At 40.2% G+C, this 19,137-nt stretch overlaps 1 protein-coding gene across 1 annotated transcript in view; it reads right to left on the bottom strand.

The window, feature by feature from the left end:
• FYB2 (FYN binding protein 2) overlaps window positions 1–19,137 on the bottom strand; it is a 313,439-nt gene that overhangs the window by 32,063 nt on the left and 262,239 nt on the right. The window contains exons 4-5 of the mRNA XM_056122210.1: window positions 15,992–16,011; window positions 11,254–11,397 (exon numbers count right to left, since the gene is read on the bottom strand). Of these exons, the coding sequence (XP_055978185.1) occupies window positions 11,254–11,397; window positions 15,992–16,011 (164 nt within the window). The remainder of the gene's footprint in view (window positions 1–11,253; window positions 11,398–15,991; window positions 16,012–19,137) is intronic.

Genomic DNA, 19,137 nt, shown 5'->3' with positions numbered 1-19,137 from the left:
CTGGAGAATTTCAGACATATTCAAATTGCAGGCCCTTGCTTTTCTTCCCAAAGAAGCAGCTTTAGAATGAATGCTGGTCCTTGCATTAGTTTTAAATCTGGTCAAGAAAAGCAGCATATACCTTTTGGAGTTCTGGGAGTTCAACTTCATAAGTTGCTAAAATAAAGAAAAAAAAAGAATTATTTCCATCCATTCCTCACCAGACCCAGACTGCAGCAATCATGCAAGGGCTTAGCATGCGGAATTCTTAGCCTTTGAAACACTGATCCCCAGAAGAAAGCTTTGCCTAAGTGGTTTGGGAAATTCTCAGATCATTGACCATGAGAGCTTTCATTTCAGTGGGGATTTCCAGAAAGAAATGTGGAGTCAGTGCAAACAGAAATATTTTTCCCTTTTTGGTTTTGGTAAACACATACATAGTTAATGCTTAAGAGAAAGGCTGGAATTTAGTGGTAACAAAGCAGAAGCAAACTCAAAAGGAAGAAAAAAGGGGGACAAGACCAGGAAAAGCCTAAGTCTCACTTCAACAAATCAACTCCATTTCATGCCTCAAAGAAAGTATTTTATTTCCTTAAATACAGCTTGAAAAGAGAAGAATTGCCAACTTTCGATTCATGATGTGAATGACATCATGCCAACCTTAATTATTAACCCACATAAGCAGTGGCACAGATTCTGGGTTCAAAGGCCATTCCTGCCACTTACCACCTGTGGGAGACCAATAGTGAGTCCAGTTCTTTGAGTTTCGTTTTGCTCCACTAAGAAAAAATGGTCCATCGCTATGAGCATAACAAAGTTAATGAGATGGAAGGAAATGATGCAGCTAAGTTACCAACTGTAGCAGAGCAACAATGGCAAAGACTATGCAGTATTTCAGCAAGGATACACTTTGAGCTATAGCACAGCGGTAGGGCATTTGCCTTACAAGCAGCCAACATGGTCGACCCGAGTTCGATTCCTCCGCCCCTCTCGGAAAGCCCCGTAAGCTACTGAGAGTATCTCGCCCACACAGCAGAGCCTGGCAAGCTACCCGTGAGATATTAGATATGCCAAACACAGTAATAACAAGTCTCACGATGGAGACGTTACTCGGCTCTTTGCTCGAGCAAATCAATGAACAACGGGAGGACCGTGACCATGACACTTTGACTTCATCCATGTTGAATGCAAGCATTTTTTTCCATTGTTACTTGCTCTAGATAATAAGATGCCGCATTCATGGCCGTACGCTTCCAGGAGCTGGGTTTTATAGTCTCTGAGTCACGGTCATTGATGGGATTACACAGTGCTGGGGACAGTTGGTAGGTGTAATGCCTACTACTGGAAGATGGGGGATCTGGGTGGAGAAGGCCCAGTCCCCATCCGAGCAGGCTTGGGAGATCTCAGTCCCGGGTCCCGCATTTTCGGGTTCCTCTGCCGGTTCCTTCATGCATGAGGCTTGTCCAAATGTGTGGAGAGTGGTCTCAGCATGGCTGTGACTGGTTCCGGAGGTCTTCGGCTGCTGGGGCTCTGCTCGGGGCGGGGAGGGAAACTCAACCCGCCCCACTCCAAGGGGCTCTGGTGAGAACAGCCAGGTGTGGGGGCAGGAGACTCTGCACTGTTCCCTTCCGGGAGCTGGGTTTTATAGTCTCTGGGTCTTTGCCATTGGTGGGATTACATGGCAGCTGGGGACAGTTGGTGGATGTAATGCCTACCTACTGGAAGATGGGGGATCTGGGTGGAGGAGGCCTAGTCCCGATCTGCGCAACATCTTATTATCTAGTTCTTACTCTGGAGAACCCGGCAGGCTACCGAAAGTATCCTGCCCGCACAGTAGAGTCTGGCAAACTCCTCGTGGCATATTCAATATGCCAAAAACCAGTAACAATGATGGGTCTCATTCTCCTGACCCTGTAAGAGCCTTGAATGTGGCATTTTCTTAAATCTCAGGGCTAGGATGAAGGAGACATTACTGGTGCCTGCTTGAGGAAATCGATGACAGGCTGACAGTGATACAGTGATACTTGCTATAAACACTATTTTAGAGTAGGGGCTGGAGAGAGAGTATAACAGATGCTGCACTTGCCTTGCATACAGAAAAATAGTAAGGTTTTTGCCTTGCTATTAGATCCCCACCACCATATATATGTGTTCCCCTGAGGCCCTCCAGGAGTGACCCTTCAGTAGAGCCAGGAGTAAGCTCTGAGCATTACTGGGTGTGTCTACAAAACAAAAAAGCAAAAATATAAACAATAGGTTTAACCATTAATCTATTAAAAATCTGCTTACAATGCAATTTTATATCATTTCCATTCCAAGTGTAGGTTTCTTTTTTAATTTAAAAATGATCTGAGTCCTCCCTGTCCCAATTTATTTACCCCTCTGTTTTTCAAAGAATTAACAAATTATTATCTTTTGGCTTTTCCTTACTGCCTGAGTAGGAGGAAGAGGAGGAGAAGGAGGAAATGTCATGTCTTAGAAATGGTGAAACCAATACTCAGAGAAATTTGAATTGTCAGGCTAGTAAAATTACTTCCCTCAGTCAGTAATGCATCCATAATACGACACAGTTCTTCAAAAAAGTGAAGTAATGTTTTGGCAAGTTGTTTTTAATCATTAAAACTTGCTCTCATAGTAGGAACACAGGCTACAAAGGACCATTCTCAAAAAGGGGCTAAGAAATGACAATGCAAGAGATGCAACCTGCAGAACCAGAACCTTTTCTCACGTCCCAGTTAGAAACCTCTCTCTGCACCAACAGCTTTAACTGAACTGGGAGAAAAGGGACAAATACCACAAGATGGTCCTCAGTAATACCCTGACTATTTGTATCATAACACATTTTGTAGCCCCTATCTGGAAACTTAGTTCTTCTCCAGTCCTGACTGCCTGTGTGTCCCCCAAAACTTTCCTTTACCTCTTTTACACCTGGAGGGAAGATGCTTAGTGCCGTCATAAATAAACAGTAATAAAAAGCAGTTAGTTTTTGTTTGGACTCGGGGAGACACATATGGCAGCGCTCAGGGCTTAGCTCTGGCTCTGCACTCGGGGATCACTCCTGTCAGGGCTTGGAGGACCACATGTGCTCCCCAAGATCGAACCTGGGTCAGCCACTTGCAAGGCAAGCACCCTACCTGCTGTACTGTCGCTCTGGAACCCAGTTATATTCTCTAACATGTTAAGTTAGCATATACAGTTAACTGATTAAATGCATGACCTCACTGACTTCCCAGGCTAATCTAGAACCATGTCTTTCAGACTGTACTTCCCAATATAAGGGGTCTGCTGAGGTAGCTTGGAGATCCTCGGGACTAACTTGTAGCAGAAGAGATGGGTTCAAGTACTTGAATGATATTCAACTGAGAGGAATGACTCCGTGCAGGAGAAAGCTTGAAAGCCAGATCCTCATGAAGTGAACTTAGTGAGTTTTTTTGTTTGTTTGTTTGGTTTTGGGGCCACATCGATAAAACTCAGGGATTACTCCTGGCTGTGCTCAGGATACCAGGGATCTAACCCCGGTCAGCAGCATGCAACTGCTTACTGAACTATCTCTCTGGTCCCCTTCTTATTTCTCTGGATATGCTTCCTCCTCAGTACAATTAGAACATCATGTTATTTTATCAGTGATATTTACCAGGTTTAAAAAGTTCCCTGTATTCCTATATTTCTGAAAGATTTTTAAAAACCATAATGGATAATGAATTTTCTTTAATACCTTTTCTGCATGAAGTGATATAAAATTATGGGATGTTTATCAGTATGTTAGTATGATAGGTCACAATGATGATTAATTTTAAATATTAGGCTTGCTCTTCAAGCCCATGATTTCCCTTGAATATGCATCTTGCTTGCCTGTCTCTAAGTCTTTTTGCTGGCTTTTTCGATACCGGAGAAGCCCATGTTCTCTCTTGAACATGTACTTCTTTTCTTTCTTGCCCCTCCCATCTTTCTAAGCAAGTTTTGTTCAATAAAAACCATCTTGCTTCACTAAAATAAACATTAAGCCAATTTTGCAACCATAGAACAAATGACACTTGGGCTTAGTGTAAAATTTCTTTTATATCTTGCTGAATCTTTTTTGTTAATGTTTTGTTAAGTATTTTTATGAGTATGCTTATGAAGAATTTTGACACGCAATTATCTTCTTTTGTACTCTTTCTGGCTGTGTTTAGCATTAGGGTAAATACCAGCTTCATAGAATGAATATGAAGTGTTTCCTCTCCTAGTTTTCTAAAAGATATTGTGTAGACTTAGTGCTAATTCTTTAAACATTTGATGGAGTTCTCCAGTGAAATCAGCTGGACTTAGAACTTTTGTGTGAGTTTTAAAATAAGAATTCAATTTCCTTAATAGTCATAGTTATTCAAATGATTTATATTGAGTTGTTGTAGTCTGCATTTTTTTGACGAATTGTTCCATTTTTATCTAAGTTGTCAAATTTTTATATGTAGAGTTGCTCATAATATTCCCTTATTATCCTTTTGATGCCTGCAGGGTTTTAATGATCTGTTTCATTCTTGATAGTGTTAATTTGTATCTTCTTCTTTGTTTCTTTTCAGTCTTGCTGCGGAATTGTCACTTTTATTGATCTTCTCAAAGAACAAGCTTTTGGTGTCTTTGATTTTCTCTATTGTTTCTATTTCTAATTATTTCTATTGTTCTCCATTATTTCTTTGGTTCTATTGTTTTTCTGTTTCAACTTCATTTACTTCAGTTATTTTATTAATATATTTCCTTCCACTTGCTTTGGATCTATTTTTCTCTTTAATTTTCTAATTTTCTGATTTTTAAAGATAGGGCTTTAGATTTGAGGGTTTTCCTACTTTCAAATGTATCTAGTAATAACTATTACTTAAACCATCCCCATTTCCTTGCTATTTAGGAAATATCATCTAGGGGCTGGAGTGATAGCACAGCAGGTAGGGAGTTTGCCTTGCATGCGGCCGACCTGGGTTCAATCTTCGGCATCCCAAATAACACCCCGAGCACTGCCAGGAGTGATTCCTGAATGGAGAGCCAGGAGAAACCCCAAAGCATTGCTGGGTGTGACCCAAAAAGCAAAATAAGTAAACAAAATTTTTTAAAAAGGAAATATCACCTCATTCTTTTAGGATGAAGTGAACACATTTTCTTCATTTTCCTTCATCTAAGAATATCCTGATTTCCCCTTCACTTTGAGTTTATTTATAAAGTTTATTCTTAAACATATTTCAATATTTTGTATTTTCATTTGCATTCTGTTCAATGCATGCTTTTATTTCTCTTAAGATAAACTTTTTACCCCAGGTTTTGTTGAAAATGTCTTATTTTTTTCTGCTTAGAGAGTTTTACATTATCTTTTGATTATTGATCTCTAATCTTCTTACCTAAAAACATACTTGGTAAAATTTCAATTCATTTACATTTTTTATTTCTTTTGTAGGTCCAGAGTTTGGTTTATTTTGGAATCTGCTTAATGTCTGCTTGAAAAGCATAGGAGATTTGAATATTATCTGTAATGAACTGTTGTGAAATACTTTATGAAAAGAAAATGTATAAAAAAATGCTTTTTCAAGGCCTATTGGGAATTTCAGTGTAACAATTGATGAACAATGCCTTACATGCTGTTTCCTTAATAATTTTTTTCTTTACAAAAAAAGTATAGAGATTTTTACTCTTGCTTTTTGTTATAGAGATGCTGAGTCAATCCAATTTATTGATCGCCTGGATAAATTTTTTTGTATTCCTGATGATTTTCTGTGTGGGTGTTATACAGTTGTTGACAGGGGAGAATTAAAGTTTCAAGGTATAATCATTTGTTTATCCATCAGTTTTTCTTGGTAATATTTTTTTGTCTGAAGTCTACTTTTACTGTTAAAATATATGTCATACCTCTCTTCCTTTGATTAATGTTCTATGATATATATATACATATATATGTATATATTTACTTGCAATCCACCTATCCTATTTGAAGTGAAGTTTCTTTGGACAGCACATCATTTTCAGCCATTTTATCATTTTTAAAAATCTACTTTCCTGATCTAGAAAATTTAGGTAATTAATGTAATCAATATAATTACTAATAAGTTAGGGCTTAAGTTTGCCTATTTAACCCATTAGTTTTGTTTTCTATTTGTTTTATTTTTTGCATCCCTATTGAATATTTCTTACCTATCTGTGTTATCTTATCTCTATGAACATTAATTTTAGAATTCTTCTTTAATTTCTCTAGAGTGTTTTGATTGTATCTCACTGCATATTATTTGTGGTGGTTACTTTATGGATTACATTATATATATATATATATATATACACACATAACTTTTTGCAGTGTAGAAAACTCATTTCCTTTTATATGCCTTAATTTTCCCTTTAAAACTGTGTTTTTTATTTTCTTTACTTGCATTTAAAACAATGCTGGATGATACAAATTTCTTCTTCAAACACAATTTAGTAAACTCAAGAAAAGAGTATATATCTCATATACTCATGCTTTTATTCTTTCCATTGTTCTTTCTTCTGAACTAATGTTTCTTTCCTCATTTCCTTGCTGTTTAGGAAATATCACCTCATTCTTTTAGGATGAGGTGAACACATTTTCTTCGTTTTCCTTCATCTGAGAATATCTTGATTTCCCCTTCACTTTGAAGGATATTTTCACTGGTAATAGGATTCTGAGTTGATAGTTCTTTTGTTTTTACTCTTGAAAAATGTTGTATGGCTTCCTTCTGGCTTTCCCGGGCTCTGATGATAAATACACTGCCATTCAAATTGCTTTTCACTTACAGGTCATGTGTCATTTCTCTTACTGCCTTCAAGCTTTGTATTTTCAGAAGTTTGATGACCATTGTTTGCGCAGATTGAGTTTATCTCATTTGGAGTTTGTTCAGTTTCTTGAATCTGCTGTTTCATGTGGTTAGCCAAATTTGTGACAGTTTCAGCAACGCTGTTTGAGGTTTTCTGTTATCTCCTCTTCTACCTTCTCCTTCCATGGCTCCAATGGAAAACATATCTGTCCAGTAAGTCATGGAAGTGCTGCTCATATTTTCTCTTTGATGGTCAGACTGAGGAATTTCTATTGTTTCAAGTTTGTAAACAGTTCCTTCCATTCTTCCTTGAACATAAACCATTTAAAAAAAATGTCCTTTCAGCTCAAAACTTTCCTTTAATTTTTTTCTTTACCTCCTCTGTTTCATTGCGGACTTTCTATTTATTCTGACTTTTCTCCTTCTCTTTGTTTCCTTTGCTCACAGAGAAATTTTTCTAACAGAAGTTTCAACATGTGACAGACTGTCTGAACACTTCAAACTTCTCACTGGGATGTATTGATGGCTCTTCCCATTGGCATATATTGATGGCCTCTTCTTCACAGGGAGACTTTCCTGACTTAGTGTGATGAGTGATTTGCAGTTGAAGGCTGAGCACTGTGCATTACATGAGGCTCTGGATCTAATCTAAACCTTCTCACTTTGCTCACGTGTTTTAGCAACAGAAGGGGGCAGGCATGCTTTTCCTCCTCCCAGCTGGTTCTCCACGTCTTGACCTTTTTAATACCCAACTGAAAAAAGGGTCCTCATCAATGCTGGGTAATGTTACAGTGCTGGTTCCCCAGTTTTCTACTTATGAGACCCTAACTGGGTGGGTCTTGCAATTGGCTCCTTGTGGTAACATTGCTGGGTGGCTGTTTCTCCACTGGTTCTCTTCTGATCCCATTCCAGAAGGGAATCAGAAAGTGCTGGGAATGGAGGGGAAGAAGCCGTTCACTAGCCTTCACTGAATGAATGTCAAGCATTGGTTCCCTGGTGGAGGACAGTCTCAGCTCCCATCTAACCTTCTCCAACAATGCCCCGGGAGGACTTGGAATATATCATTGTAGCTGGTGAGGCTGGACGTGGAGGCTTGCTGTCAGCCCTGGCATCTGTGTTTTCTGTCATGTGTAGTTATGGATATTGCCTATAAGTTTTCTGTCTTTCTAGCTTCCTTTTTCTGGGCTTCTGGTAAGAAAGCATAGTTTTTGGTTAAGAGTCTTTGACTGTGCTTGTTGGTCTTTCTGGCCTATAACATCTTCAGCTCTTCAGTGCAACGCAGGAGGCAGGGAGAAAATCCAGGAATTCACAACTGACCCTTACTTAAGCTTCGAGGCCTGGAAGTATCTACCCCCCCCCTTTTTTGTGGATTTCCTGCTTTTTTATATTGTTATTTGTAGAATATCCAGGGGGAGGGGCTTGTATTGAAGAGGGCAAATGGAAAGAAAAGTACATTTGCTCCATCTTCCCAGAAGCAAAATTACACTTGCATTAAAATGTATTATTTTATCAAACACCTGGAACCATGCCACAAAGAAGATATTATTTCATTTGTAGATGAAGAAACTGAACTTCTGATATCATTTGACCAATAGATGTTGGGAAGATAATGGAAGGAGCTGGGGAGAATTGAATGAACATACACAGAGGATTAAAGCGCTCCTTATTGCTTTCTTTCTGTGAGGTAACCATAGACTAATGTTTGGGTTTGGGTTTTTGCTTTATGATGCCTGGAACTGAGCTCAGGTCTTACGCATGCAAGGCACGTGATCCAGCAATGAGCCCCTCGTCCCTCCCCGGTCCAGTCTTAGCCCTTTGGAAAGGAGTAGAGACAAATGAGTCACACTACAGGGTCTCTTTCATCCTTGGCTGCAGTCTACCAGCTTCTGCAGCCCAGGTCTACTCCTGGGACCCATACATATGCTGTCTCTGGCAGGAAGGCTCTCACCACTCCCCACTTCCCCTTCTGTCTTCCTTCCTTTGCCTTGCTCATCACATTCACATCATAGGCTCTCCCACTCCTTCTCTTAGTTCTTTCTCTTTCTCTTCTCTCTCTCTGGTTGTTGTTGCAATATATGGGGGGTCACACTCTTGGTTACAGTGTTTGCTGGAGATGGTATGTAGAACTTGGGAAACAGACAGTAATGCAGCTGTCTTGCATGCACTCCACCTAAGATTGCTGGTGCCAGAACAAGAGTGACTTCTGGCTCACTACAAGTGCTTCATTGTTTAAGTGCTTTCTCTCTCTCTCTCTCTCTCTCTCTCTCTCTCTCTCTCTCTCTCTTTCTCTCTCTCTCTGTGTTTTTGGTCTACACCCGGTTAAACTCAAAAGTTACTTCTGAATCTGCACTCAGGAATTAACTCCAGGTGGTACTTGGCGGACCATATGGAATGTTGGGGATCAAACCTGGGTCAGCTGGGTGTAAGGCAAATTACCTTCCACTGTACTATCTCTCCAGCCCTCTAAGTGCTTTCTCTTTCAGTTATAACTCGCCCCTCTCTAGCAGCATTGTTCAGGAAGCACACACTAATTGTTTGATAATAAACATGAGGAGAGGCCCAGCTTGGACATGGCAAGAGTCACCCCTGACTCAGCTGCCCACGGAAACCCTCAGCTTCCAGGCCAACCTAGTATGTACAAGCCTCACACATGCTACTTCCCCTGCCCAGCTCTCTCTGCAGCTCCATCTGTCCCTAGGAGAAAGAGCTCAGGGCAGGACTACAAGGGTCATTCAGGAGGGAAGTCTGGCTTTTGTGGAGGCCAGACAAAAGGTGCCAGCTCTGATCTCTGATCGATAGCTGGGCTCTGAGAACCCTCAGCTATATGGAAGGGCACAGATTCTACCTTCACGGAGCAGGGTCTCTCTCTTCAGACAGTATCTGCAGCGCAGCAGCACCAGGAACTCAGGAAACAGGCAGATTCCCAGGCCTGTGCAGGCTGTTCAGAGCTACTGAACCAGAAAGCACCTTTAACAAGATTCCAGGTGATTTAAGAATGTAAGAAGCCATTTTATGCTACAATGGACTAGATATCTAACTACGGAACCAGATAGCTTAGCTCAGGTGAGAGGGATAGAATTTGCTCCTCTCATGCCTAGGGTTTTAATAGTCAAGAGGGGAGATTCAAGACTGTCTCGTTTGGAAGCGAGAGATTTTGAGAGTTGTTTGGGGGCCACAGCCTGTGGTGTGCAGGGCTAACTCCTGGCTCTGCACCCAGGATCACTTCTGTTGGGCTCTGGAGACCATATGCAGTACCAAGGATCAAACAGGAGCAAAGACCGTCAAAGCCAAGCAAGCAACCCACTGCACTATCTCTCTGGATCTGAGCGTTTGTTTTAGAATGTTAATAATTCTTTATTTCCCGAGAAAGCAGGGGCAAAATTAGAGTGAATTCTAATTTTTAATTTTAATATTTATTTACCTTCTAATTAAAAATAATAAATTTTAGCACCACCAAATTCCTAAGAAAATTCCCAGAAATATGCTTTTTTGTCTGTTTAGTAAAGAAATTGGGACAGATCTATCTCTAAACTTCCTTCTGGGGAAGTCAAATATCCTTGAATGAGAAGCAGAAAATAATAACAATAACAGTGGCACATTGCAGGCAGAATGTTAGAGACAGACAGAGGTTGTTCCACACTGGAGTTCTCCCCTGTATAACCTGAGTGATACTATGCAACTTTATTTCTCTGATTCTCAGTTTCCTGACTCTGAAAGTGGGTTAGCACAGACATGCTCTCAGGAGCTCATTCATGGAGGATCAGATACACAACTGTGGCCCAGTAGGACACAAGTGTTTACTCCAACATATTTATGTCTCTTAGAGAGAACTGGCTGATCTTCTAGGCAGAACAGACACAGAAACCTTTAGAAATGTGATGAAATGTGATGAATAGCCCCTGCTTCTGCATTTTCTTATCTGACAGCGTTTCTTTTTATTCACCAAAAGGTCTGAACTTCATCGTGAAGAACAGTGGCAGAAAGACTTATGCGTGAGTGAGTGGCCTCATCCATTCAGTGACTCTCTCCTATTAAGGCTACTCTCAGACACCCAACCCAAACAGATAACGGTCTGTTATCTCCCTCTCCACACAGGGAGCTACCTGGGGTCTTCAAGAAAGACACTGCAAGAAGAGAGAAGAAATTTCTATAGGAGGAGGAGGAAGAAAAATGAATTGTCTTATCTTGATTTCCTCTCCCACATATCTGCAAAAGGTCAAGCACCTAAGCAGATTGGGAAAGGAGAGAACAGGAGCCGTAGGGAAAAGGCAGAACTAGGGGATGGGAGAGAGCATTGGTGCCCAACTGAATTTACAGTTTTCAGAGAACAGAGAGGCGGGGGTGGGGGAACACGGGGAAATGATCTATCAGAGCAGCATAGCTGTACATTTTTAGACTTATAGTTCACTCGAGAGATAATAACCAATTTTTGGACACATTTTCATTCCACACAGGGATACAGTATTAATTGGCTTAGCAGACTTACAATCAGTAATTTCTTTTGCAGTGCACAGGTTAATGGAGTTGCCAGAGTGTCTCGGATATGAAATTGTTGCCTCATAATTATGTGGTTCTTCACATTCAGCACTGAAAAGTATGGAGAGGGAAAAAGTTACTGAAAATAAAGTATCTCTTTAAACATTTTAAAACTTCTTGTTATTTCTTCTTACCTCGTTAGGGGAATTATTTAAGTTATCAACATGGTAACTTAAGAAGAGAAGATAGATACACTATCCCTGTTTAGAATAGGTAAGGGTCCTGGAGGGGTGGGGTCTTCAGGAAATATTGTAAAGAATTTGCATAAAAGTAACATAGAGCTAACCTGTGGATTAATAAGGGAAAATCTTTCTGGAAATCAATAAGGTAAAAATGGAAAGGAAACTCAAAGTCAAAGATGTGAGAACTGAGGGGATGGAGAGTTGTTACAGTGGGTAAGGCACTTGCCTGGTACACACCCAACCCAGGTTCAATCCCCAACTTCCCTTAGGGTCCCCCGAGCACTGTCAGAAGTAATTCCTGAGTACAGAGTAAGGAGTAGCCCCTGAGTATTGCTGGGTGTGGCCCCCAAACAAAACAAGACAAAAACGATCTGAGAACTGCATTTACTGGCCTAAAAGGACATTTGGGGTCAGATAAAGGAAGGTATTTTATCTGATCACAAGTGACTGGGATTTAACATCTGAGGCAGAAGTTGATTTGTGCCTCATTCAAATGGGAGGCTGGAATGAGCTCTCAGTATGAAGTTCAGAGTTTTTTGTTTGTTTTGTTGTTATTGTTGTTGTTGTTTGTTTGTTTGTTTTTAGGCCACACTCAGCAATGCTCAGGTCTCATTAGTGGCTCTGCACTAGGGAATTATTCCAGGCAGTGCTCTAGGGACCATATGGGATGCCAGGCATCAAACCTGGTGGACCTCGTGCAATGAAAATGTCTAACTTGCTGTACTATAGCTCCAGTCCTGAAAGTTCAGAGCTTTAAACATCATAAAGGTAAAAAGGTAAAGGCCCTCCCGTTGATCGTCGATTTGCTCGAGCGGGCCCAGTAATGTCTCCATTGGAGACTTTGTTGTTACTGTGTCTGGCATATCGAATACTCTCTGTAGCTTGCCGGGCTCTCCGAGAGGGGCGGAGGAATCGAACTCGGGTCAGCCATGTTGGCTGCATGCAAGGCAAACGCCCTACCGCTGTGCTATCGCTCCAGCCATGTCATCACTAATATTCCTAAAATATATTTGCATACTCTAGAGGTATGAGATTGAAAGACCTCTTTCTAACTAATGACATGGAGTTAAAAGAAGTACCTATAAGAAATCCAGGGCCAGAGATTTGCTTTGCATGTATACAGCCAACCACGGTTCAATTTCTGGTATCTCCTATGGTCCCCTGAGTACCACCAGGAGTAATTCCTAAGTACAGTGCCAGAATAAACCCTGAGCACCTCTGGGTGTGGCCCATCTGGCCCTTACCTTCTCTCCCCCCCCCCCCAAATCATCTATAAGAAATCAGAAATTGGGGCCAGAGTGGGTATCAGAAATTGGGGTTCAGAGGGTAAGGCATTTGCCTTGCACATGGCTAACCTGGGTTCAATCCCTGGAACCCCATAAAGCCTCCTGATTCTAGCCAGGAGTGATTCCTGAGTGCAGAGCCAGGAGAAATCCCTTATCCCTTTGAAATCAAGGTGGCTCAAAATCCAAAACAAAAACAAAAACAGAACACAGTACATACAAGTACACACCTTTACTGCTTAGAGACGTTTGCTGAAACACATCCAAGCTATTGACAAATTTGAAATTAAACAAGTAATAAAGTAGAATATAGGAGTAAAAATCATCAAAGAAGCTTATAAAACTGTTGGTAAATATAAATCAATTTCAGAAGAATCAGACGGAATTACAATCTTAATTAAATAGTATAGAAGATAGGTGTATTCCTCTAGTGATTATTACAATGAAAAGGGTGGCATTCTCTTGCCACCCAAACATTGATCATGGGATAAGCATGCCCCACTTGATGGTTTTCTCTTCTCTGATTATCCTGGATATTTTGAGAGCTTTTTTTTTACACACATACTTTTAAGGACATATAGTTCAATTTGCTGAGAAGAAAAAAATGGTAAACTCTGATGCATCAATAATTGCTCCCCTTGCTAGTTTTTCTTCCTGCCCTGAAGTGATTGAATGAAACTCCCTTAAATTATAGACTTGGCTACGTAGCTCATGCTCCAGCAGCATAACAACCTCATCAGGTCTATGGTAAATTAACCTTATTAATAAGAAACAATTTGTGGGAAAATTGAAGGAAGAAGTCTAATCAATTTTGTGGACCATTTTTGTCAGAAAAGAATAAATATCTGACCTTAGATGATCAGAAAGAATTTCAACTGAATGCTGGAAAAAGATATCTTTCAGATCAATTGTCTTTACAGAAGCAGATCCAGAATTAATGTTAAAAGGGAAAAAAGATATTGTAGCGTTATCCACGACTCCCTTTTTTTGCTACCTGGAAATATTTTTTATTCTTTTCCTGGCCCATTAAAACCAGATCAGAGATTTACCTTTATTTAATATAGGATGGGTCAATACAGAGAATTTGGTTGCAGGGAAGAAATAGTTGATTTAAATATATCTGAGTCTCAGTTTCTTTGTTCCCACATTTATTAAAATATCTAACTCTTGTCTGTCTAAGGGATGTAGCCATTATGAGGAAGCAGGATAGCGTTATAGAATTGTAGTTTGCAGTCAGACAGATTTTAATTGGAATCCCTTTCTCTTCTACTCTCCAGTTTCAAAGTATTGGGTAAAAATCTTAATCCTAAGTGTCCTCTGAGGTTTTTGCTCTATAAAATAGTAATGATAAACCTACTTTGAAGATTTATTATGGGTAGTGAATAAAATAATTTTTCTCTGCACAAAGGCATGCCACAAAAGTGTATATTAGTTACTGGGGGACAAAAATTTAAATTTTTACCAAAAAATTTAGAGATGTGCATTTTGAAATATTCCTCTTATTCTTTTTGATAGCACCAAATTTCTACTTCTGTTTTTGTTTTGAGCCCAGGAATCACTCCTGGTGGACCTTGGGGGACTATATGAAGTGATAGAGATTGAACCCAGGTCAGTCATTTGCAAGGAAAATGCCCAACCCATTTTACAATTTCTCCAGTCCCAAAATCTCTATTTAATTTTTTTTCTTATAGAAAACTTCTAAAAATGTAAATATTATATCATAAGACATGAATTTTTCTGGGGTCAGAGTGATAAGTACTAATTTGAGTGGGTTGCATGTGAATGACCTGGGTTCGATTTCTGTGGGTTGCACATGCCTGGCCTTGCATGTAGCCAATCTGTCTTTGATCCTTGGCACCCCATATAGTTCTGCCAGGGGTTTTCCTTGAGCACAGAGCTAGGAGTGAGCCCTGGGCACGTTTAGGTATACTGCTCCTTGCTCCCCCCCACCAAAAAAAAAAAAGAGAGAGAGAGGAGAGAGAAATATCTTGATGAGATTTTCCACATTATCTATGTTCAAGAAGAAATAATACCTGTTTTGGTGTTGGGTCAGAGAGAAAGCAGAGTGGGTAAGGTACTTGCCTTGCACATGGCTGACCCAGGCTTGATCCTCAGCACCCCATAAGGTCTCCTGAGCACTGCCAGGAGTAAACCCAGAGTGTAGAGCCAGGAGTAAGCTCCAAGCACCACCAGGTGTGGTCCCCAAATCAAACATAAATAAGCATATTACAGTGTTAAAAATGATTTCCAAAAGCAGATATTTTCAATTTTGTTTTGGAACTTTGGAATTTTAAATGCGAAGAGTCTTTCTAGCTGAATTGTAGGCTCATAATCTCCCCTGATGCTTGTTTCCACTTGTCACACCAACTCTTGTGTTCAAGCATTCCTTGGAAGATAATTTTCTAATCTGTGTGTTTCGACCATGCACTCTGACAGAGCACTTCAGGTCTCTATTGGCTCAGAGAGTGAAATTATCCATGACAGCCTTTGTTCCTGCTTGTGGCAGGTTTTCCATGTGAACTACACTGCACTCAGATTCGTTAGAGCCACTTCTCACTGGGTGAGTAATCTTCGGTGGTTATTCAGTTTCTTAGAGCTTTCATTCCTTCAAAAGCTTAATGTGATGGCCTAATGTGGGAACAACTGAGGTAACATGTGGGAAATGCCAGGCGGGTATATTTCCTTTCTTGTACTCTGTATGGATATGGGATATGTATCCTATGGAATAAGAATTCCAAAGAAAGACACAGAAAGTTAGTTCTGGAAAACCTAAAGTTCTTAAAATAAGGAAAATTGAGACAATCAGCAAAAACTTTCAGACCCATTTCTGTAGTTATTTCATTGGGTGCAGAGGTCGGGGGCAGGGTTTGTGTGAACCTGTAGCACCGTACCACTGTCCTCTCATTGTTCATCGATTTGCTTGAGCAGGCACCTATAACATCTCCATTGTGAGACTTGTTACTGTTTTTGGCATATCAAATACGCTATGAGGAGCTTGCCAGGCTCTGTCATGCAGGCGGGATACTCAGTAGCTTGCCAGGCTCTCTGAGAGGGATGGAGGAATCGAACCCGGGTCGGCAATGTGCAAGGCAAACACCCTACCTGCTGTGCTCCAGGCCTTGTGTGAACCTATACTGAAAATCCAACTTCTGCTTATTTCTATAGGCTTATTTCTATCTGCCATACATTTCAACAATGAGCAACAATGAACTTATGATGCAACATTCTCCAGGTGACAAAGGGCTACATCTGATTGCTTGATTGTCCAAAGTCCCAAATTAGGCTAATTCATTTGTCCAACTGTTCTTTCTGCATTAACATACATATGCCTCAGAGACCTGGGCCCTATGCAAACAGGACGAGAATGCTATTCGGTTCTCCCAAAGAGGAATTGAAAGAGCTATGCTTGGAATATCACGTTTCACTCAAATGAGAGAAAGAATCCGGAGTTCCGACCTCCGTCGATGATCAAGAATCAGGGACGCTGTCTCGTTTGCCAAGGTGTCAAAAATCAGATGGGCTGGTTACGTAATGAGATTTAAAGACGACCGCTGGACTAGAGCTGTTACCGACTGGATTCCACGGGATGTCAAAAGACCGCATGGCCGCCCACCTACCAGATGGTCAGACTTCTTCATCAAGATCATGAACAATCGGTTTGAGGCTCTTCGTGTTCCTAGAGCGGACAGATGCCATTGGGCTACACTAGCACTCGACAGGGACAAATGGAGACATTACTGGCACCTGCTCAAGCAAATTGATGATTAATGGGAAGTCAAGTGATCATTTGTCCAATAAAGAAGTCTTCTTGTGAAGACAACTGCCCTCACAGGTCTTCACCCTAAGAAATACTAACCTTGAATTAAATGATTGGTCATTAGACTTTCAAAAAAACATCCATGCTCCCAAATACAGATCTAAAATGCATTCATGCCCAGTTCACCAAAAAAAAAAAATTATGATCAAATTCAAGGGATTGCTTTTTCTCAAAATCTATTTTAGGGCTGGAGTGATAGTATAGTAGGTAGAGCACTTGCCATGAACATGGTTTATTTGGGTTAAGAACCCTATGGAATCCCGTAAGGTTTGCCAAGAACTACTAGGAACTGGCCCTGAGCACAGAGCTAGGAGCCCTTAGCACTGCTGGGTGTAGCCCCCAAACCAAAAAAAAAAAAAACAAGCTATTTCATTCCTGACTTCTACACATTATCTACTATTCTTAAAAAATGAGCAACCAATAAGGCAGTTTAACAGAATGGTTATAAGACATATATTTTGCAAATAATGATGGTGGACTGAAGCTCAGATTTGGCTTTGATCTTGGATGGAATTGTAGCAAAATCTTTTTTTTTCTTAATGAGCATGAGATGATATAGATTGTGCTGTACTTAGTGCAGCACTTGGTCTAAAGTGTTAACTTCTATTACTTTCATTTCTACTTCCACTAATTCTACTTGTATGAAACCACATATCTTACACCTGATATTCTCCTAGTTCCCACATTTTTACAGAAGATACACTGAGATATGTTTGAACATATGTATATTTATATGTGACTATATCTTTATGTGTATATATACATGTGTATAACACATATGTGTAAATTGAATCCCACTACCACATGTTTCATAATCTACTGAATCTATTGCTTTTGTAAGAATTACAATACAAGGTGTTTGTTCTTGGCCACTTGAGTCACTGAGCCATTAAGCACCTGATATTTACATGTATATATGTACAGATATATTTTTAAAAAATCAATGAATTTTTAAACGTTACTGGTGCCTGCTTGAGCAAATCGATGAACAATGGGAGGACAGTGTGACAGTGCTACATATAATCATAAATATAAAGACATGTATTTCCTATTGATCGTTCTGTCTCTTTGGAGAACACTAATAGAAAAAATAAGTAAACATTCTTAAAGTGCTGCAAAACTTTACACAACCTCCTCTGGCCTCAGTTTTGGAATAATGTTGTTAAGATTGAAGCTCTGTAGCTAAGCTATTGATGTCATTCATAAAGAAATGTAGGGGCACAGTGGGTAGGGCACTTGCGTTGCATGTGGCCTACCAGGTTTGGTCCCTAACATGCTATGTGGTTTCCCAAGCTCCCCCAGGAGTGATTCCTGAATTCAGAGCTAAGATTAATACTTGAGTATTGCTGGATGTGGCCCAACACCTCCCCTTCTCCAAAGAGAAATGAAAACAATAATCACCGAGTACTTATTATGGGCCAGGCACTCTTCTACTTTGACATACCAATTCATTTGATCCTCCTCGACCCTCTGCAATAGACACCATCATTCTTTTCATGTAAGAAAATGGAGGCTTCTTTCTTACAGGTAAGAAAATGTAAGGTGACTTACAAAGTAATCTATGGCAGGCAGAGACTAGAAGCCTAGTATTTGACTCTAAACCTGGGGGTCTGAACCACCACGCTCTAGGAGAAAGGGACAACTCACAAAGGAGAGATGCCACTAAAAGTCACAGTATGAACAGCTCCACTGCACTGCAAGTCCTCAAAAACAAGGTCACTGCAGTAGCGAGTAAAAGAAGATTCCCTGAGGCTAGAACACCCTAATAAGCAAAACCATAATGAGAGGTCACATCTGTTGGAAAATGCAAAAGCAGAGATGCTCAGAGATTCTCATTTACTAATTCACCAGTTCTCTGTGGCTCCGAGTAAAATAAATTCGTGTAAATGTTATCTACAGAACTCCACTGAATTCTCTCAGGAGTACTAAGAGGCATTTTACAGATGAGAGACCTCAGGCTTGAGGGTATTTTCCCAGACAGCCTTGTGGTTATTAAGAAAGTAGTAGAGTTAGGTCTGAAAACTAGGTCTTCCTAATCTATTGCTCTTTGACTCTGAACTTCCAGGTCTCACTGAGAACCCAGATAAATGAAAATAGTGAAATCCAGGCTTATTATGAGTGGAGGTCAAGGAGCTTAAATTTTACATAGAGTTAAAGATAATAGGACTGTCTATTCTCCCAATCAATCTGCTAATCAGACCGTTACTGCTCATGCAACTAGTTTCATGGAAATAAAGTTGTGAGAGGCAGATGATTTCTGCCTTCATGAATTTCAGAGTCTAGTAGAGATCTCCTAGATCCCTATGTTAGAAATATTGAGACAGGATAGATGGCTGAGTATCTCTATAAATAGGCATCCTTGATAAGCTCTGGATTATCTTGGGATATAGGATGAGTCTCTCATTTAGCTTGTCTCTTTGGTTTCTCATCTACAAAATGGAAATACAGAAACTGCTCTTCAACGATGGTCATGAGGTCATGAAAATAAAATGTCTAAGTACATGAGTAGTACTCTGTGTGGGGTGATATACAATTTTAGCTTTCCTTCAACT

Source organism: Sorex fumeus, unplaced genomic scaffold (assembly GCF_029834395.1).
Source record: "Sorex fumeus unplaced genomic scaffold, SorFum_2.1 ptg000045l, whole genome shotgun sequence".
Taxonomy (NCBI): Eukaryota; Metazoa; Chordata; class Mammalia; order Eulipotyphla; family Soricidae; genus Sorex; species Sorex fumeus.
Note: the sequence above shows the minus strand (reverse complement) of the source record. Positions and strands in the feature narration are given on the sequence as shown.